At 30.9% G+C, this 23,125-nt stretch overlaps 1 protein-coding gene and 1 long non-coding RNA gene across 4 annotated transcripts in view; both read left to right on the forward strand.

The window, feature by feature from the left end:
* The first annotated feature begins 489 nt into the window (after positions 1–489).
* Positions 490–4,909, forward strand: LOC111622735. The gene is made up of 2 exons (XR_002756326.1): positions 490–759; positions 4,421–4,909. It is a non-coding gene; the product is annotated as an uncharacterized LOC111622735 (long non-coding RNA).
* A 232-nt stretch (positions 4,910–5,141) lies between these two features.
* LOC111622744 (cell division cycle and apoptosis regulator protein 1-like) overlaps positions 5,142–23,125 on the forward strand; it is a 60,759-nt gene continuing 42,775 nt past the window's right edge. The window contains exons 1-6 of one of the 3 annotated variants that reach the window (XM_023365161.1): positions 5,142–5,276; positions 14,800–14,862; positions 21,152–21,405; positions 21,481–21,513; positions 21,774–21,815; positions 22,050–22,426. In XM_023365161.1, the coding sequence (XP_023220929.1) occupies positions 14,811–14,862; positions 21,152–21,405; positions 21,481–21,513; positions 21,774–21,815; positions 22,050–22,426 (758 nt within the window). In that variant the 5' untranslated portion in view covers positions 5,142–5,276; positions 14,800–14,810. Of the gene's footprint in view, positions 5,277–14,799; positions 14,863–18,804; positions 18,823–21,151; positions 21,406–21,480; positions 21,514–21,773; positions 21,816–22,049; positions 22,427–23,125 lie in introns of those variants that run through there. The other 2 variants (XM_023365163.1, XM_023365164.1) reach the window with 2 other exon arrangements.

Below are 23,125 nucleotides of genomic sequence, written 5' to 3' on the forward strand. Positions count from 1 at the left end.
CATATTAAAAAGTTGCATTTTTGTCTTAATGTAATAAAAATACTTTTATTCAACATTCACCATCAGTGCATGCTGAATGTCGACATTTGCCGGTGTAAGAGAGAAATAATAATATTTAGCAAATATTTCGTACATACACNTTACCATTCGGATTTTAACAGAGCTGTAGAGCATATTGATAGGAACAAAAAAGTCAAAAGAACTACGTCTCATGGAAATTTGTAAAGAACACCCACTAGGGGGCGTCCCAAACTACTAGTATACATATATTGGATAGAAATTTTAATATATGTACTATTGGGACTTGTTTCTAATTTTATACTTTGTTCAATTTTATTTAATATTTGCTATGTTCTCTTTTCTATGCCAAATTTATTTAATTCTTTATTGTTTGATTATTTAAAATTTCTATATCAAACTTGGAAAATGCTATATAATTAGTCAAAAATGTAGGTTTTTATCCAAAAGTTATTAATCTGCACCAGTTATACTTTAGCATATTTTTTAGATTAATTTTGTCATAAATACCTGAAGGTAGCATTTAATATAAAATTAAATGCTACCTTTGGATATTGGTAGATATCATTCATATGACATCTTATCATTTGTGTTATTATTAAGATGATAATTGGCAGACTTATATATCAATAATCATGCAATATAACTTGATTATTAGTGTCATTGATATCAAATCATTGATTCATTTTCCTTTAAAAAGTATCCAGCAACAAATTGAATAGTTTTCTTGGTAAAAAAAAGGTTTGTTTATAAAACACATTAGCAAAGTTTAAAATTGTGTGTTGTATCATTTGTTATGAGATTTTATTTTAAAAATAGCTTTTGTATTAATTATAATAAAAGGCAAAATGCTTAATTTGAGGATAGAGATGAGTTTTTAAAAATACTGTAAATGCCAATAATGATTTAAATTTTCATTAAGTCTGACACCATTTGAATTATGACACATGATCCATCTCTATCTCCCCATTCCCTCAAACTCTAACTAGCAAAATTTAATAGCATCAATGTCCCATATATACAAGTTACCATGCCAAAAAGTATTTCTTAATCTTTACCCCATCCTGAGATATTAAACAAAACAAAACACATAGAGAGAAGTTTTTTACTTTTTTAGGTTTAGAGGGTTTCAAAATGTCAATTTGCTAAAAACCTGAAGGGTCAGATTTGACACAATTTTGATACTTTCCATTGTTATATAAATGACAGCTGGGAAAGTAAAATGAAGCAAAAGGTAAAGCATGAAATTTTTTGCAGTTTGTCTCTGAACAGGCAATAACTTTTATAAAAATTTTTTAAAAAAAAAAAAAAAAAACCAANATAGACCTGATGGATTAATGCTCATAACAACAGTTAAAACATTTCTTGGAGCTGCACGTCCCCTATCAACATCAGGCACCCTAACTAGAACATTAGTTTGTAAAAAATAAACAAATGTTTAGAAATGAATAGTTAACAATTTGAACAATTAATAAAATTAACAAAATAGTGTAATTATTGCATTGCCATTAGTTACATTTGGACAACAATTTGAATCAACTCAAAGCTTCAGTTGTCTCTAACTATCAATGGATACATTTTATTAAAAATGGTTTAGATGAAAGTTTTTGTCTCTCTTGATAGAATCGAAAACTATACACTTTTCTTTAGGAATAAAAACATCCATAAACCTGATTATTTGATTAAAGTTAAACAATTGCCAGATTGTATTGGGCTATATTAAAGTTACTATTAATAATTAAATGCTAAGTAATTTGACACTACAGGCAGGTGTTAGGCACTATCTCTTGCTAAATTTAATAATTGTAATTAAATTAATATTTTAATAATTAATTTAGAAAGATTTGGAAGAAAAGAATAGACCCACAGTGAGACTTGAACCCACAATTCCTGCGTACTGTGGGGTTGCATTGCCAGTTATGCTATCTGGACCTTTATTTGATTTGTTCTCCAGAACCTATTAATTTAAACATAACCATACTTGGTCACTTATGTAGATATTACATACTCAGTTACTATAACTCTGTAACTTTTAGATGGCTGGATGGCCAAGCAGTCAAGGTGGTAGCCTGCCTCTCTGGAGGACCTAGGATTGAAGATCTGGTTGAAAATCCCCAGGAATTTTTCGAGAGGTGGACTGACCGGATGTGTTGGCCCATCCGTCACCACTTGGCCACACCATTGTGGATCTGGCCAAACCCATAATGGACTTGCTATAAGAGACCTTCTTAGTGCCCACAGGGTGGAAAGAGTTAAAAAGTATATAAATAAATAAAACTCGGTAACTTAACATTTAAGTAATAATAAGAATAGTAATATAGCCCAAAATAATTCAGCAATCATTTGACTTTAATTTTGACATTATTATTAATATTTATGGAATTATTATTATAAAATTCTTTTAAATATTATTTAATCTTACATGAACCATACTTAATGAAACACTTGACTTTTAAGAAAGCATTTCTTTGCATTATACAGTATATAAATTTTTGGCATCATTATTAGTAAAAATATACTTATTAACTGTCCAATTATTAATTTAAAATCTTAGATATTTATATTAGAAATTGAGTAAGGATGGTATGATTATCAAGTTAGCTGATTAATTGGGATATAATTGTCTAATTATACAATTGATCATTAACTAATTGTTGTCAGTATTTTTAAAATATCTTAAAAAATTTAATTTTTATAGTTTTTTTTCAGTAGTTTAACATCTGTTTTAATATGGATTATATACTTTCTTGGTAGTTTTATAGTGATGATATCATGATGAATGTCATCATTCTGAGCAATTAGATGCAATGACTATTATTTCTTGTGGTTACTGTTTTTTATTAATTATTGATAAATGAATTGACTTATGTCTCAGTTACTTCTAAAATCAGACATTCTTTCAAGTGCAATGTAGTTAACAAAACTATTAATTAGCAATGCAATTATAATCTACTTGTTTAAAAACATAAAATTTCTTTCAAATGTAGACAAATAGTGCTAAAAATTAATTGGCCAGATATGATAATTGGCTGTAAATGAGATTGAAACTCATTCATTGAACAATGTATATTTCTAAAAATTTATTAGTAACAAACTAGAACATTTTCAATTTAAAAATAGATATAAAAAGCTAGAAGTTGCTAACATAACTGGATATGTTACCAAGATTATTCTGAATTATCCTTATTCATAAAGTTATTGTTTCTTTAAACATCATCATTTTTTAATGTTAATTTAATAGTAATAAATTTTAAAAGTAATAGTGTTTTTCCAATGGACTGATTGTTTATCGATTACTTTGATTGTTGGGATGCAATTTGAAAAAATCGTAGACCTATAAATTCCCGCTGTCATTTGTCTACTGTCTGTCTTTCCTTAATCTTGAGAGTGAAGTTAGATAGATGAAAGACAAGACCAGATATGGAAACCTTGGGCAGGAAGCCCCAATATGTGAACTTCCAATGCAAACCAAAAGTCATATTTCAGTTCAAAAATTTTCATCTGAAAGGTATTAGATAGATTACGGGTATGACTATTGTTAAAGGAAAAGCATAATGTACCGTACATGGGCAAGCCACTACTAATTTGAGGTGGAGAGTATATATTTTAAGTTAAATAAATTAAAAATATGATTAAAAATTACAGTCCAGCATTGTGACAATGTCACAATAAGTAATTGCTTGTTGAAGAATTAATTATCACTTGATGGTTAATCAGTGGAAGAGCTGATTAGTATAATTAACAATTAGCAAATGATTAATTGGTACATTTATAAAATTTATTAAACATTTATTTATTCCATTAAGTAAAGTAGCACAGTAGGTTCTAAGATTGTTTTCCAGTCTCTCCTCAAAAACAGAAATAAAATTATATATTTATGGACTTTATGGACACCCCATATATGTGGCAGAAGTTTTAATTTACATGGCTTTACTAATTGTCTTTACTTAACATAGATACCATATTTTGATTAATGTGATTTTGATATACATGATAGGATTGAGGGATTGACTGATCACGTTAATCAAGGAATACTTGTACTTTCTAAGTGGTAAAATAGTTTTTTTTGTATTTAAAATTGCATTCTGTACCCCAAAGAAAAGTGTAAATTGAAACATAAATATATTATATATGACTTCATTTACTAGATTGAAAAATATGAATAAATTCCCTTTATTTTAGCTCGCTGTCTGAGTACTTTTAATCCTAATCTATCTATATTTTGCCTTCAGCTATTAAGGTAACCCTACCAATATGTTTTGACTTGCGGATAAAATAAATTTTGTAAGATTAAAAAGTAATATAAACAAAAACAGGCAAATAAAAAGTAAAATGATTGATTATTGTTTTGAAATACTGTAAGTACATATCTTTAATAATTTTTTTTCTTTCTTGTTTACAGAACTAGACAGAGCAATTTCTGAAGTAAGCAGAGAAGTTGGAATGAATTGGAGACATTTAGCCGTTTGTCTCAAGATAAAAGAAAGCGAAATTTCAAATATTAAGAAGAAATTTCAAAATGAAGACGAAAAAGCTGCAATGGAAATACTCCAAATATGGAAATCGCAAAATAGAAAGAAAAAATCGGATGATCTGATTAAAATTTTGGTAGAAAATCTTCGAAATAGAATAATTTATCTAGATGATTTAGCTGATGAAATTGAAGTCGAATATTTATCATGAATTCTCGTCGTGTATATATTTATTAATTAAAAATGAATCTGCATAATTTTTAAAAATTGTTTATACACTTTGTTAAAAATATTCGAGCATTTATAAAATTTTTCCATATTTTTTTGTACTTCGTTATATTATTATTTTATCTGAAAATGACTCAAACATATGTAATATGCTTTAAATTAATGATTGAATAAACATATTGAAATGCTCAGTAGACGATGTAATTTTTAACTCACAGAAACTGCATTTTTCACTATTAAGATTAAAAAATTTATTAAAATCAGATTGTCAGACATTTTACTTAAGGAGGAAGTTAAAAACAAATAATTTTTTAAGTTCAGGATATTAAAAAAATCAACAATTTAAAAATATCCAGGTGGCGTTAGTATCGAAAATTACGTCCGAAGAGGCTAGGTGGCGTTTCTCGATCATTGTTTCCGAAATCCAGGTGGCGTTGAATATGTTTTGATGGAAGATGGAAATATGTCGTTCTTTGTTATATATAAATATACGATTATTTCGAGTTTACTGAATTTTTCTGTCGTTTAAAATATATTTCGTAAACAAAGACGACATTGGTAAGTAAAGAAATACGCATCAATGCTTGTTTAATCGAAATAATTAAATCCAAGTAACTATTTCTCTAACCCTAAAAATCAATAAAAAGTTATCAGATCTTATTAAGGTAATTATCATTTTTATTAAAATCGCATTAAAGGCGGAAAGTATGGCGGCGCGGTAGTAGGATGAAAACGCCGAAATTTGAAATAAATTTAATCATTTTATAAATGTTTCGCGACGTGTCGCAGATCCGTTTCACACGCAAACTTTTAATCGCTCATTGTTACGTCATTGCAACGTGAGCAGAGGTTGTCCTTATCCGGATTTTCACCGCATTCTTAATATATAAATACAAATAGAATTTCTATTCTAATTTATTTTCATCATAAAACTTGCAAATATCTACTTAAATATTTATCTTAGGTGAATTTGGCATATTTCCAAGCTTCTTTGAAATATTGCACATCATCTCCTGGTTAATAATAATAATACTTCATTTTGTTATTTTTTTATTTTTTTCTATTAAGGTAGCTGCAAAAATTTTATTGTGGAGCATTTTACCAGAGGTTCTTCATGCTACATGCTGTTACAGGTTATCTATGTAATTAACATTAGTTAAAAATTATATACATTATGTATGGAATTAAATTATAGAATATAGGTTAATAGTATAGTTCTGTTTCCTCTCTCTCCTCAACCAATCATGGATATGTACTGTCTTATAGCTTCTCTATTCGCTTAGCTAGCTGTTTTTCTGTTGGTAATGCCTTCTCTGTAATAACTCGTCAAGATATCCCACTCTGGGTCTTTCACATTCCCTTTTGCCTTCTATCTTTCCTTCCAATAAAACATTCATCCATTCTGTTTCCTAATCTTTAAATATAAATATCTGCATTATTTGGAAAAATATGTGTCGTATTTAGAAAAGTTTTTTGTGTTCAAGAAGTTAACAGTTATTGCATTTATATATAACTTATTACCCAATGATGATACATCGTAATTTGTTTTTTGTTTTTTTTTTAGTGCAAACAGTAGTGTTTTAATTACCAGTTTTAAAGTGCTATTAATAGCCAATAGAAATGGGTCAGTTGGGGCTCTTAAGAAAATAAATGTTAAAGCAAAAGTAAATCAGATAATTCATCACTAAACACCTTTGGCTGCTGAGACATTTGTTTATACTCAAATGTTTTCATACTAATGTATTTTGGTTGTAAACTGGATATTAAATTCAGAAATTGGTAATATTCATCTTAAATTTAGTGTTTCTAGTTTTGATTATTTTAAAGCTGGTTCAGGATATGCAAACTAATTTCTAAAATATTGAAAGATATAAGAAATATAAATTTAGAGTTTATAAAATAATAATAATAATTTTTTAATAGAATGAATAATAAGTAAATGCCTATATCATTATAAAGCTGTGCCGAAATTTAGAATTTAATTTATATTATCTATGAAATTGTATATAATTTGTGAATGTCTGAGCTACAGAAAAATAAATTATAAAAATATTTCTGAAATTTATTATTTTCTGAAAGAATATACTGAAAAGTTCATGTTCTTTATCTGTTGGAATTAATGAACAATTTTGTAATATTGTGTGAATCAAAACGGGAATTATATAATTAAGTTATTTAAATTAGAGAATTAAATACATTGATCTAAATTTGTGTAGTTTTTTGTTTGAGAATCTCTCCTAAAGCAGAGACCCTATGTCATTTCCTTCTTTTTTTTCGATGGAGAAAACGATATAATTTTTACTACATGAGAAAGTAATATTTTTCTTTAAAAATTGTTAATAAATTAGTGTGAGAAGTAAATTTCTTCCATTTTTTTTGCATGTTGTTTTCGCTAAAGGAAATGCCTTGTTACTTTTATGACAAAAAGAGAAATTAACTTCCCTTCTCATAATCCTTATCTCTCAAATTCGATTACCATCTGGCTGTCCAACCCTCGACAGTTCCCCAGCACATCCCATTAGTGGTCTGAAATCGAGATCTGCTATTGGTCGGGATTCAGGGGATAAAACGGACAACTTTCTCCAATCGAGGAGTTCTCCTAAAGTTTTCCCTATTCCCAAAACTGAAGTCCCTCATCACGAAATCTTTTAACCTGTGTGCATATAAGTTCCCTCCAAGATTCTCATTCTCTGCCCAAACTTTCACTGCTGTCATCCCACATATCAATGCTTAGTGCCAACGAAAAGAAGACTAAGTTTTGACCAATAGTCAAGATAGTACATTTAAATATATGTAAACTCTCTCTCTCATATGAGTAAGTTAGGGTTTAATATTTTCTCTATATATATATATTGTATTTTATTTGTTAGTTTTCATTAAATTTTCATTATTTACTAATGGTCTCCTCTGTGAACTTGATTCCATGCTGAAGTCTTACCACATATGCATAGCCCCTCCCATCTGAAGAGTATTTACATTACTTAACAGTGTGCCTAATGCTAAATTTTAGGCTGGTGTCGGGAGCCTGACTGGAGACGACAGTTATACAATTGCCTTGTCTCCGTACTTTCTTTAACTTTTAATTTAACACCATCCTATGACCCTGTGGGCAAGTCCTAAGGACTTGATTGCTGATTAAGCTATAAAGAGCGATACTAAACTCTTTACACCCCCGGTTATCTTCACAATATTAATGGGATAAATTGACTTTAGAGAGAACTAAGTTTTAGATGAAATCAGTTTGTAACTTATATCTGTAGAAATATAAATAACATTTTCTGAAAACAATAATTTTACTGAAGCAAACTGATTATTGTATGAGGATGTTTGGATTAGAGAAAAGTTCCAATTAGTGGAAATTGTGTATATAAAAATGTCAAAAGTGATACTGAAAAATATTGGGCCATATCCAAGAGCAAATCTTGAAAATAATTTTTGTGTAATAAAATAAATAACAATAATTGTAATGTGTTTAGGAAGTTGCTTCATCCAATTTTCGTGATCAATAGGATGATTCTCATGCCAAATACGTCTTCTCCATTTTAGTTATCCAATCTTCATGTTCTTGTAGAGAAGAAACATCAGAACAATATGTTACCTTATGTGTTCCATCACAGTCATGGTTGAGTCTGGTATAGTGTCAAGTTTGCCAAAATGTTTTATGGAGGTAATCTGGTATAAGAAGAGGAAATACTTCTATCACTGCATTTTTCAACTCTTGTCTGGTACTACTGTTTTGACAGACTTCTTTATAAAGCCCCATCACATAGTCTAAAAGTCCAATGATTTTTGAAGCATTTTTTTTTTGATTGTATATGAATACAGACACTTATGAAGAGATACTCTGTCATAGTCCTGATCAGATTATTTTATCTTGAGATATTAAAAAGAATGAACTATGAAGATACTTTTACACTATTTTAGTGTTTATTCTGAACTTGTAAATTTTAAATTAAATAATGCTTTGAGATGCTTTAATAATGAGGATTTTCTGAATTTCAAAAATTTTAGAATTTTAGTTTATTAATTAAAAGTTTATTTTCTATAAAAAACTAGTCTGTGTTATTATTACTGTTATTGTTATTATAAATAGTCAAAATATAGAGATAATGCATTCAACTTTAATATTAATTTATTATTAATGAATAAAAAAGTTATACACAGTATTGAATGAGTAACTGGTATTTTATGCCATATAACAGATGGCGAACCTTTTTGAGTCTGCTTGCCACATAGTAAGCATATTAAGCATACTTTTCTTTAAAAATGTTTATGCGTGCAGAAGTTTTAGACTTTGAGTAACTATATTTAAATTTGGCTGAATGGCCATGCGGTCAGAGTGGTAGCTTATCGCTTTTGTGGACCCATGATCAAAACCCCAGAAAATTTTCAGGTGTTGATCTATTCTTCACCACCCAGCTGTCCCATTGTAGGCTTGCTAAATAAAAAAGCCCTCTTAGTACCCACAGGATAAAAAGAGTTTTAAAAAACTAAATTTAAATAAAAAAAAATAATATGCTGTAATTAGAGTAACTGTAAAGAACCTGATTGAAAAAGATGATATACTGAAATTGTATAATATGTCACATGCCGGATGATTTCTTCAATGTGCCACTTTGGGTACGTGTGCCATAGGTTTGCCAATTCTGCCATATAAAATACATTCCCATTTCAATAAAGGATATTTAGGAAAAAGTATTTAATGTATTTAAGCCAACTTGCACCTTTGGTACTTGGTCTCAGTTATTTTTTTATTATATTCCAGTTTAAAAAACTAAAATTACAATGTGCGCTTTTATATATCGGAGAAAAATATTTTAAAAGATATTTACTATTGAGGGGTTCATGAAAAAGTGGTACAAATGACAAACAGTATTATTTGAATATATTAGTGATGAAATGTAACATTGGTTAAACAGACTGATACTCAGTTTGGAAATTTTAATGTGATGATGATAATTGGATCTGATGATAAGACAAAATAGTCAAAAAAAAAAGAACATTTTATCAAATAGTTAATTGACTCCTGAAAAGTTATTAGCATTGTGTCTTATGGATGATAAAAATATGAAGCTACTTGACAACAGAGTTCTAAACATGAATTTCTTTTTCTTTCATTTATTTAATTTCTGATTATGGTTTTTGACTGATTAGTCTTAGAACTTTTGCAGCAATTGTCACATACAGCAGAAATTCTCTATGGGAATATTGATTCAAATCATTTGCAATGTTACATGAACTCTTCCCCAGACTTCAAGATGATCTAGGTTTGTTATTCTTGCATTAAACATTTTGAGCTGAATTCAAGAAGACAGCTATCTAGATGGCACTTACAAAGATACATGGGTAGGCTGAAAAGTAATGCACACATGCTTGTAGAACACGAACAAAAACAAATAGCAAGATTGGGCAAAAAGTACATTAAAGTACAATTTTTAAGCTTCAAAATCATATATATATTTTTCAACGTAGTCACTGTTAAGGCTAACACATTTCTCCCAATGCGTAAGAAGTTTTTTCATTCCGTCACTGAAAAATTCTTCTGACTTTTCTCCAATCAAGGACTTGACAGCTGCCTTCGCCTCATCGTTTGAGGTGTAATGATCACCCTTGAGGTCTCTCTTGAATAGAGAAAAAAATAAAAATCACAAGGCATAAGGAGAGTGTGGAACTTCAGGTTTCACAGAGCCTCTCCAGTTGCACGTGAGGTATGTGGACGAGCGTTGTCATGTTGCAAGATTATTGGCACCAGGCTGCCTCTAACATGACAAACTCAACGCTGGAGGTGTTTTAGAGTCTGTATGTACTGAGAAGAATTAAACATTGCAACGAGGGGCAATGGTAATCGTCTGTGGCAGTGATCGGACATCCGCTGCATGTTTCATCAATAATTAAGGCTTTTCCAAGCTCGCAACCACGAAATTTTATTATCCATCGATTTACAGTAGACCTATCAACAGCATTGTCACCATAAACAGCCTTTAAACAACAATGAATCTCAGTAGGAGTCACTTTCTCAGCAGTTAAAAATTCGATAACAGCACACTGTTTAACTTGCGTTGACATAGCACTAGAACACGTCTCCATATTTCCGCTTCTCAAAATATACTGAATGAATGCAACAACCTCAAACCTCACATACACATAGAGGGGGGAATGTTACTTCCTTATGCCACGCTTCTGAAAATCATTTTATTCATGCTCTACAAGCATGTGTGCATTACTTTTCAGTTTACCCTCGTAGTTGTCCGTATATATAACATGGTTTCTATCATGCCTATCCAACTCAATTTGATTTTGGGTGTTAAGTGACTTGACTTGCCCTGTAGATTGCTGGTAAGTTTAATAATGAAAAAGTTTGATGAAATAATGTATATTGTATACAAAATCATTTTAAGCTTGTTAAAAATAATTAGTTTTCATTATCATAAAATTTGAACATAAAAAAGAAAAAAATAAAGTTAGTCTATATTGTTCAAAAATTAAAATATGTATTCTGTAGTATTTGAATATACTACTTTATTGAAGCAAACATTATTTTAGGTTATATTTATATATGTTACTGTGAAAGACCGAAATTAGAGAATGTTGATATTCTCCAGTGAATGTCGACACATACAAAATATGTTGGTGAACGACCGAATATTTGGTTATATTATTGTATGTTCGAACAATCGCTGGTGTATGTCAACAAGCACAGATAAGCTTTGGTGGAGGTTGAAACGACACCTGAGAAGCTGATGTCGACAGAGAGGCAACAGTCTGTCGCCAAATTCTTTGCCGTTTCCTTCTGTTCAAATTGGTAATACCGTACAAATACAAGTCCCTGATATCGACCGTGGCCATGCAGATGCCTGAAATGTGTTGGCGGTTGTTGTTGGAATAGAAGACTCCGACTTTTATAAATTAACAAACAAAAATGGTACCGTCAAGCAGCTTTATACTCGTAATGAATTTGTAATTTGTAAAGAAAAGTTACTTTCCATAGATGAGATTTCTTCTAAAGAAATATCACTGAGAGAAGCAGCTGCAGCTAATTCGAAAAGTGGAGGGCGAGGCTATACATGCTGTCATTGCAAAAAGAAATGTTCCACAAATAAATGCAGTTGTAAAAGCAAGGGACTCTTGTCAATTCAAAGTGCCATAACAGTTTAAGTTGTTGTAATAAATAAGATTGTAAAATGTTAATCACACAATTTATGTGTAAATTTATTATTGTATTATTTTCTTTAATGATTTAGAATGTACTGTTTGTTTTAGGTTCAACAGTTTATTTACATGTGCTGTTACTTAAGCTTTCTCCTATTTTGACATATTAAAAAGTTGCATTTTTGTCTTAATGTAATAAAAATACTTTTATTCAACATTCACCATCAGTGCATGCTGAATGTCGACATTTGCCGGTGTAAGAGAGAAATAATAATATTTAGCAAATATTTCGTACATACACGAAACGACTGTGTGAATGCTGACATTCACTAGATATCGGTCATTCACAGTAACATATACATATGTGTGTCTGATGTGATTTTACACCTACATGTATCCTTGGACTACTATTTTTTGAAGAAGCTAATCACAGTGGGTCAGTGATACGCTCTATAATGACTAAAGATATTGAGAGATTCTCAACACTTATATTCCAAGTGCAACAACATTTTTAAGTGAACTGACCATTTTCATGTGAGGTGGAGTGACTGTATATTGGATACTATGTACTGTATAATAGTTTGTGACAATATTTTACTGACAACAGTGTTTAGTTGTGTTTCCTACTACCTGGTCACCTCATTCTCTGGATTTTAATTCATCTGATTTTTGTTTGTGGGGACATGTAAAAAGTTTGGTTTATTGAAGGCAAATTGCAAATTTTGCAATCTCAAAAGTATCACATTGTATGTGAGAAGAGTCAGAGTAACACTTATAGTTGGTCATTATTTTCAGATTTTATACCTTTAGAATAGGGACCACATTGATCAGTGTTCCTGAATTGTAGTCTGTATAGCATGAGTGTCTTGTACAAAGAAAATATTTGACACATTTGGTACTATAAGCAATAAACTAGTGAGTTTTGGTACAAATTTTTTTATGGAAATGTCTTTTGCATGTCGTAAAATGTTAGCATACCAAATTTGGTTGTATTTGGAATGCTAAATATGTTTCTAGACAACATTGAATAGGGTAATTTATTATGATTACTTGATATTTATAGTAGGTGTTATTTATTATAATCATTTTGAGACTATTTTATACTAATAACAATAATTATGATAATATTATGCAGTGAAAGTAATTATATTATAATTAGTGTAAATTCTAGTTTTACTGTATCACACAATATAAAAATATGTTAAAACAATAAAAATGTTTAAAAATAAATTTAATAATTAACATAAAAGTTATTAATTATAATAATAATTACTTTAGATCATCCAGCATTATTTGCTGGCTATTTTTTGGCAATATTTCATTAATAGAAAGCTCATACTCATAATGTTTGAAACTTGACACTGTACTGATGTAGTGACTAGTGTACTGCTACAACTAAGTACTCACAGAGCTTCTTGCATCTAAGCATTTTTTTGAAGAATCTGGACTATCTTTATGTTGACTTTCTTCACTTTTACCAGATAATTATCTAGTCTTCAATAACAATTTAACATAGTTCTGACATAGCAGATACTGAAATTTCTTTGTCAATTGCTAATCAGTTTTTAAACTTTTTTGACATCATTTGGAGTGCTATTTATGATCTCTTCAACAGACAACTTTAGTAGGTGTATAAAACAATTTTCAGTTGTTTTCTCAGATACTTGAATCCATGACATTGCCAAAAGATGTACTGTATCAAGTAGGGAAATTCTTTTATTTAGAGTATCTCATTTATGGAACATTTTAATGAATAAATCATTTTAAATTTTGTTTAAATAAGATGTTTTAAAACTTCTTAAATTTCTGATGATTGTTTTAAATCAAAAATGTTAAAGTTATTAATTAAATTTTAACATGTTTGTTCAAATATGTTTCATTTACTGAGACAATAAGTGAAGACAAGCATGAAGACATTGGAAAAATTGTTTCTCATTATTCAGTTGAAATGTGAAGTTGAATACTGAGATTAGCAGTGGGTCACTGGTTAATCCCCAAATGACCACTTAATCTGCATAGAATGGTAAAACCCAATCTCGGTGTTGTTGGATGGCTAGGAGGGCAATTCGAGTGGGGAGTGCGTCAGTAAGTCGACAAGTTTCCTCAGATAGACAGGAGACAGGTTTAACAATATAACAAAGCATTTATTATATAACTAAATAGTAAATACACAAGGCGATAACAAGATAGAGGTTAAATGCGGTTAAATACAACTAAGAGTAATGTGGCTAACGTAAGTTCATGATACCCTAAAAGGACGCACTAATAGCTTTAATGGCTAGTCGAGAGAGAGAGTTCACAAATACAACAGAAATAGAACAGTACAAATACCTCAATGCAGATATAACTATCACGCGTTCGATGAATATGTTCCTTAATGGAAAGTTCTGTCATATGTCCTGTCGATCCAGTGTATGGAGACAAAACGCACAGTTACAAGTATAACTTCCGAGAGATCGCCTCGAGCTTCCGGAGATTCGAGCTTTTATATCATTCGCGTGGGAAAACTCACACGTGATTGACTTTTGTTGACGATGACGGTGCATTCTTCACATCTAAGTGTAAACTTTCCCAGCTAATTGTTATTACAATCGGTGACATCCGATCTAGTTCAAATTCTTCGGGTTTTTTCTGAGGATATTTACAATTAACAGAAAATTTGAATTTTTAAGAGGCCCATAAAAATCTGCGGCTCACACTCAGGATATCTTTTATGTAAAGTAAAACTTAAAAAGCACTTGTTATTGAATTTATAGTTAAGTTTTAAGCTAAGTGCAAATTTTTGTCCAAGTCTGAATAATAGATATAATACTGTATTTGAGGGTGAAAAAATCAATTATTAATTTAATTTAAAAAATAAATACAAATATTATTACAATTATTTTATTTATATCATTAATGATTATTAATTGTTTTAATATTTTTCTTTTAGAATTATATGAAATGTCTCAATTTGTTAGCACTGGGAAGAATCCTCCTTGGGCCAGGGGTACAGGTAATTATTAAAATAATTGTTTCAAAACATTTTTAAACTAATTTCTCTCTAAAGCAAAATTAATTAATTTCTTGAAAAAATAAACATTACTTATAATAACATAGAAATGAATAAACTAGAATATTAGATATTTTTGGTACTTTTCAGTTAATGGGATGCCAGAAGACTACCGCATTTAACAATTTAGCCCACCCGACTGTGCCAGCTTTGAGTAGCCCATTTGACTGTTCATGTAGTACTTGAGGTTATATAGTTTTAACATGCAAAGCATGCAGGAAAGACGGTAGAATGATGTGTGTTAAAAACTGACCTTTGGAGACTAATATCTCACAAACAGTCAACAATTCTGGGTGTGGTATGAAACTCCTCATTCAGAGCTTGAATCTTATCCATTGCCATACATATCAGCTGGTGTCACGTTAACCAAAAAGTACCGTATTTTTTTATTTCTTTCAAAAGTAATTAAATCAGTCGTACTCTAATTCCTGCTACAATAAATTATGTTTTTAGTACCTATTTGTGGATATTGAGAAGAATACTCTACATTTAACTTGTTTATTAGTTCTAATGTGGTTTCAAATTGTTTTGTATTGTATGAGTCACATAAGTGGAAGAACTCTATACACATCCAATACTTAGTACAGATTTCTGTCTTCCCTATTTGAACTGCCACTCTGGGATTGCTTTTGTTTTTTGCCATAATGCTATCTGTGATGGTAAGTTAGAATTACCACTACACCACTTCCCACTAGTGGCAATGAGCACAGGACAATTAGAGAAGAGAAAAATATGTATAAGATGTCATAAATAATGCAGATTAAAGCAGGCTTATTGGCTAGACCAGGCATGGCCAACATACGGCCCATCTAATGAATTTATGTGGCCCGCGATTAATCTTTCAACATCAGCTACTCAAGTCCGAATAGCTTGATGAAAAATTCTGATGCCTAAAAAAAAGTCAACAACTCACTGCCATTTAGAGTTAACTCTCCATTACAAATCTTGTAAGTACAGCATAGAATGTTGATAAAGCATGATAATGTGAAAAATGTACAATTTAGTCTCTACGGGGTGACACCACAATGAGATATCGCACCACCTCAAAATCTTCCTAGGGCAGCATGTGGTTCGGTCCGTGAAAAAAGTTTTCTTTCCAATTCGGCCCGGGGGCAAAAACTGTTGGCCACCCCTGGGCTAGACCATGTAAAAGTGGGATTTATTGGTGTCAATTGTAACATGACATTGTGTGATAGTAATGATGATACTTTGTTGGGATCATGTCTTCCTTGTTTGGTTCCTCGTTGAGGAGATATGCTGTTTAAACCTAAATTTTAAAAACAGTCTGTTCTGTGGATGACTGGATAGCATCCTTTGTATGATGGCTGGAAATCTTTGTGCATGGTATCTGTACAGATAAATATGTATGTGCAGTTTGTAAGGCTCTGGCCTTACAAAGACTGCTTTTTGAAAGTGTGTCAGTACCTGCACTACCTGCAAGGCTTGCATAGCCTATCTCAGGTATCTACAAAGTTGTTTGAGTCAGATAGATTAGCAACTGCTTCTCTAAGGAACTCACTAATTCATCAACCATTTCTGTGACCATAGCCTTTATCACACTCTTTCCATGTTGCACAAAATCCCAAAAGTACTATTGGAAAGACAATTGTCCATTTGTTGGTGGTATGGGTTTTAATTGCTGCTTTCAGCACACAATGGAGTTATTTCATTTGTGTGTTTTATGCAGGATGATGTGATGATGTCAGGTTTTATTTGCTAATTTACCAAAATACTTCAAGAGGAATTGGAATAGAGAAGACTTGAATTAGGTATCCTGATCAGCTATTATTCTTGATGGTGATTCATCCAGTTAGACTTCTTGGGTCATGGAACTTGTTGCCATCTCACTGTTGGGAAATGCTTCTGGCTATTTGAAAAAATGGCCTACACATGTTAAACAGTAGCAGAATCCTTTGGATGGTGGCAAGGATTTAACCAAATCAATATGTACTGTACATGTGAAAATCTGTTGTATGATGGTACAAAGGTACCAAATTGACTTCTGGTTTGTCTAGAAACTTTTGCTAGTCGATAGAGAATACAAGTGTGAGCTTGAGACATATATCTTCAGAAATGGCCAGATATGCCATTTTTGCACAAGTTTGACCAAGACCCTACTACCTGAATGAAAAAGCCTGTGCAGAGTGTCAAAAAAGTGGTGGTGAAACAGTAGGAATTAGTTGGCATACTTGCACATAGACACATCAGACATTAGAGGCTTCTACTGAAAATGGCTTCATTTCTAGTGACATGCTGTTTTTGCCTGATAACCATTTATTCAGGTACTCATTGATGAGTTGGGTCTGTACCATTTGCTTGAAGCCAACAGGATGTTGGAAGTATTTATGTTTGCTACTCCAGAATATCCAGCACATCAAGAGGGTTGAGAATATTGTTACATCTGCAACAATATTCTCAGCCCTCTTGATATGCTGGATATATGTTGCAAGCTGATCTAATGTAAACTGAATTTGTATTTGATTTTAATTTATCCATTTAGTTCTTCATTCTATATATTTTACGTAAAGATGTCTGTTACAAACAGATGAAAACATTAGTAAAATTACTATTTTGAGTTAATTTGTGCTGGTTTTGGGTGTTGGTCTTCATTTATGTAAACTGTAATCAAACTGGCAATCAATAAGTTGTTTCCTTTTTGCTGAAAGACAGTCTCTCTTCTAAGAGGTGTTAAAAAATTTTTGATAGCCTTATATATTGTTAGGAGCTCAATCATATGCACTGTACAGTACTATAGTCAAACCTCAGGTTTTGAACACCTTGCTTTTCAAACAATTCAGTTTATGAACAAAATTTTGAACTTATTTTTGCCCTGGTTACCAAACAGCAGAGCCCTGCCACAGATGGTCAACTTCCTATATTTCCTATCTTACAGAAAGTCAATGGCCTGACCAATTATCAACAGGATTACCGATTTGGAAGTTAGTGTCATTGAGAATGCCTTGCATCACGATATGAATCATTAATGACATTGCTATTTAAATTACATTACAATGCATATGTGGGAAAGATCAGTACAGTAGAGCGTCAATTTTCTGAAAGTCAATCATCTGAAAGAATTCCAGTTGGCAAATTTAAATTTTTGCCAGTGCTGTGGCGCTTCAATCTTTGGCTATGTCTTGGGCTACTCAAATATTTTACGTTTTTGATACTAAGTTAACATCTGAAGTATAATTTTTTATTGTTTTTATATTTTTCAATATATTTATTTTGTTTGTACAAAATAAAAAAATAATTTTTAACGATACAATAGTCTTTGTTAGGCTTAACATCGACGAAAATTCAACGTGAAGTGACACGCAACGGAGAAAAATTTCAACATTTAATACATTAAACTATTTTTTCGTACATAAATCGGTTATCCGAAATATCAGTTATATGAACAACCCCAGTCCCCAATTGATTCGGAAAATCGACGCTTTACTGTATTTCTGTTTATCAGTAGGTTTGGAAATTTGAAGTTCAATTTAAAACAGATTAATTAATAAAAACAGTGTTAATTGACATTGACATAATATAAATGACATTCGAGACTTCGTGTTTAAATATGCTTAAGCTAATTAAATAAAAATTTATTTATACTAGGTAGTCAGTTAATTAAAGCTAAAAATAATAAATAAAACTGGCCTTTACATGAAACTGAAATTAAAAATAAAATTAATTAATTAAAATTGAAATCAAAACAAATGAAACATTTCATAAAGTGTGGATAACGTATTTGCTGTTCATCTTGATTGATTTGGTTATTTCATCCAGGAAGAGTCAAGTCTCTATTTATAGCATTTCTTTGTAAACTCTTGGTTTTGGTTGGCAGGTGATGCAACATTTTTCTTTTAAAATATATATATATATATATGTTTNTGAAGATGTTTTTTTCCAGCTTGGGTAAATTATGAAATATTTTAAAATTTATACAGAAAATAAAAATTTTTAATTTTGTTGTTATAATTTTACATTTATCTCAAAATTAATCAATAAAGTTTCTATTCAATATCTATATATATAGAATAGATATAGATAATATAATATTAAATATTATATTGCTTTTATAGGCATTTTTATGCATAAAATACAGCTAAAAAGGTTTTTGTTTGGTATCGGAAACAGATTAATCCATTTTACATTGTTTCTTATGGGAAAATTTGTTTTGGTTTTTGAACAACTTTTAGGAAGGAATTAAGATCAAAACCAAGGTTTGACTGTACTTCTGTTCTGATGACAACTTAGAGAAACAGGTGCAAGGTCTCCAACCTGTGGTTACATTGCTATATAGCTGCCTCTATGGCTATGTCAACATCTATCATGACTGCCAAAATAAAAGTTGAGAATAGATAAATTAGATTTGTTGCTTTGCCAGATCATGTTTACACTAAACAAAAGCAGTATAAGCCTCTATTTGTCCAGATTATTTTGCTCCTGTCATTTTTAGTTGTACCTCTCAGAAAATCATGAAGCTCTGACTGGGTCTAGGCAGCTTGAGACAATTAACAATGAAAGTTTACAATGGCTAGAAAGTGGCATACTGTCTGACCTAAATAGTCTGTATGTAGAGAGAGAATGGCCAACTGTGTGATTACATGCTATTGGATATTGCTGACATGAGATCAAAATCCACTAACAGTTTAGCGAAATACAAGCTTTTTTCCATGTTATAAGCATGGTTGGAAACAAAACAAGTAATTAATGCTTTTTTTATCTCATCTTTTACTCTTTGTATGACATTTAATTCAAAATAAAATATGTTAACTTAGCATCAATTGTATAATATCAAACAATGGATTTTTAGAATTAAGGTGAATGTTTTGATGGTATGATCAAATTGGGAGGAGTGGGATGAGAAAAGATTAGTAAAAAAGAAAATTAACATAAAAGTTATTAATTATAATAATAATTACTTTAGATCATCCAGCATTATTTGCTGGCTATTTTTTGGCAATATTTCATTAATAGAAAGCTCATNATTAAGGTGAATGTTTTGATGGTATGATCAAATTGGGAGGAGTGGGATGAGAAAAGATTAGTAAAAAAGAAAATTAACATAAAAAATATACTAAAAATAGTATATTTCATTAAAATCATTTGAAGAAAGTTACAATTTTGAATGAAGTTATAATAATAAAATAATAATTGTGAGTTTTTCATAGATGTGTAAACAACAAGGATTAAAATACACAAATAATAAATACTTTTAAGCTATTAACTTTTTTAAATTGCCTTATCAACTTCCATAGTGTTTTACAGAAACATGTTATTTGTATTGATGCAAAAAGTTTTCCATATCTTAAGACATAATTTTACAAAGTGTTTACATTTAAAATGTGTCCCGTCTTATTTTCTTGACTCTAAATAGGAATTGACCTGCATGTTTAATGTAGTGACAAACATTCTAAAATAGATAAAGAACAAGGGGATGTATTTAGAGAATGTTAAAGGAACATGTTGCTTGCTGAGAACATCAGTGATATAACTCTGAAATTGTTGATTTCTTTTAACCACCGTCAGCTTGTCTGATGTTAGGTGCCAAGGTCAAGCAGAATTTGCTGGGCCTCTTGTGTCTATATGGTGTATTATACTGTGCTTTATTGGGACTGGTGATAAGACTACCTCTGTCAGTTGTGCAACTCCCTGAGCAATTGGTGATATACACTGACATCTCTAACCTGCTGAAGCAGTTATTGTTGCCATGCTTTTAGTACTAAGGTTCATGAGTGAGTCAATCAATTAATTGTTCAGATGTTGACTAGTAATCCAAAGTGTTGTAGCACAGCCACTCCAATTATGGGATGAGATCGGCAATAATGAATTGCCAGTCTTTGCAGGCTAAGGTCTGAGGTTAATAGCTGCTTATGTGTTTTAATAACTAATCCATTGACCATGAAAAGCTACAGTTTTTCAGATGACTTATGTGATGTCTCTGAGATAGAGAGAACAGACAAGAATTTCTTGTTTGAGGTACAGTCATACAAAAAATAACTGATCAGTGTATTATTGCCCATCATCCAAATGCTAAGTGATAGGGTCTATCAGCTTTCTGAAAAATAAGAACATAATATGGTGCACTTTGTAGCTTCTATCTTGAATTTGTTACAATGCATTTTATTAAGAAGTTTTTGTAAGAAATTTTTAAATACACTTATTAGCATGCAAGGCAATAATACTGCATATTCATCTTATATATTATTTAGTTAAATATACTGTATATATTTCTTTTTAGTTACAGCTACTGCTGCAGGATTAGCTCAAGGACCACCTTCTGCAGTTACTCCTGCACTAGGAACATCAATTCTTGCTGCTCAACCAGCACATACTCCTGCTTCTGCAGCTCCAACATTAGCTGCTGCTGCAGTACCAACTCCAGGATTAGCAGCTGCTGCTGCAGTAGTTGCAGCCCAAACACAACAAGCACCTCAGCAACCTCCACCAGCAAGTACTTATGGAACAAGTTTAGCTGCTATAAGTTTGACTCAGGTATATAAAATTTTTCATTTAAAGAAAGGAATTTATGAAAGTTACATAAAACTAAAATGCTATTTTGTTCTGAAGAGTGCTTTACAACAAGGAGCTGTTTTATCTCAGGTATATTTAATCTTTATAATGGTCTTTTTTCTCCTTCATATGTACAATTACAACATGATTATATTTAAAATACAATCACAGCACAAGTTGTAAGTTGACACAAAATCTTGTATTCTATATCTCTTATAAAGAGATACAGTGTTGTTATTGTACACCTGAAGAAATAAATTATTGGACAAAAACTTTACCATATGTTTATAATAATCTATTTTATTTTTAGAATATGTATCTAGATATTTATGATAAACATTTATTTTTAGCCTGGAATTGCTTTGCCAGCTTCTCTTGCATCTGCTACGCCTGTAAGTATTAAATTCTCTTTGTAATATTACAAATTTAACAGTACTGATTTAGTAGTAATTTTTTTAACAGTTACTTTTCATATTATTGTTTTATGCTTCAGCAGGTATCAGTATGTCATGAATAAATATATAGGTGATAAAGATATATTAAAAAGAACTATAATTTATAAAATTAACTAAAAAGTTGAAACTTCTAAATTTTTAATTAAATTATTTTTACATATATATATATAGAGTGGGGTAGTCGTTGATTTGGCTAGGTTACCTCAACCAGGAATAGCTCTACCAACAACTTTAGCCACAACTCAAGTTGCTACCGTAAGTTATCCTACACCCAGACTTCTTGGTCAGACAGCTCAGTTTCAAGCTGCCCAAGTGCAAGCTCAAGCACAAGCTCAAGCTCAAGCACAAGCTCAAGTCCAGGCTCAAGCTCAAGTTCAAGCTCATGTTCAGCAACAAGCAGCAGTACAACAGCAACAGCAGCAGCAACAACAACAGCAGCAACAACCTCAACAACAGATAACTCCGAAACAGAGGGTGTTTACTGGCACTGTCACCAAGTTACATGATAACTTTGGATTTGTTGATGAAGATGTTTTTTTCCAGCTTGGGTAAATTATGAAATATTTTAAAATTTATACAGAAAATAAAAATTTTTAATTTTGTTGTTATAATTTTACATTTATCTCAAAATTAATCAATAAAGTTGCTGTTACTAAGACACTCAAAACCTTTTTTTTTTTTTTTAGTAGAAATTAAATAGTAAGTAAAAAATTTAATAGCTAATGTTTTCGTAAACACATACACATACATAAACTGTATGTAAAACATTTGTTTTCTGTATTGTCACGCCTTGACTTTGGTCTGACATAGCACTAATTATTGGTAAATATGTTTTATAGGATACATTCCACTACCACCACCACCACCACCACCACCACCACCACAAAGATAATACAGTAGAACCTCGAAAACTCGACCTAATGTGGACCGAAGGGTGGCCGAGTTTGTGAAAATGCCGAGTTATCGGGAATGGGGTTAAAAAAAATAAGTACGAGTATTTCCTCAGAAAATACTGTACTGTACTTGTACAGTATTTACTTGTACAGAATATAACAGAGAATAAACTGCCCAAATACCCTTAAACAAAGGAAAAGTACGTCCTTTATGAAGGCATAGAGCCACTACATGAAAATGAAAATTAATGAATACACTGTGTACAGTAATTTACCTGATAAGACAGACCTCAGAAAAATACTTTATGAGAGCTTTTATACTTTTATAAAGCTGTCTATAATGAAAATTAATTA

Source organism: Centruroides sculpturatus, unplaced genomic scaffold, assembly GCF_000671375.1.
Source record: "Centruroides sculpturatus isolate CEXI.00-Female unplaced genomic scaffold, Cexi_2.0 scaffold309, whole genome shotgun sequence".
NCBI lineage: Eukaryota > Metazoa > Arthropoda > Arachnida > Scorpiones > Buthidae > Centruroides > Centruroides sculpturatus.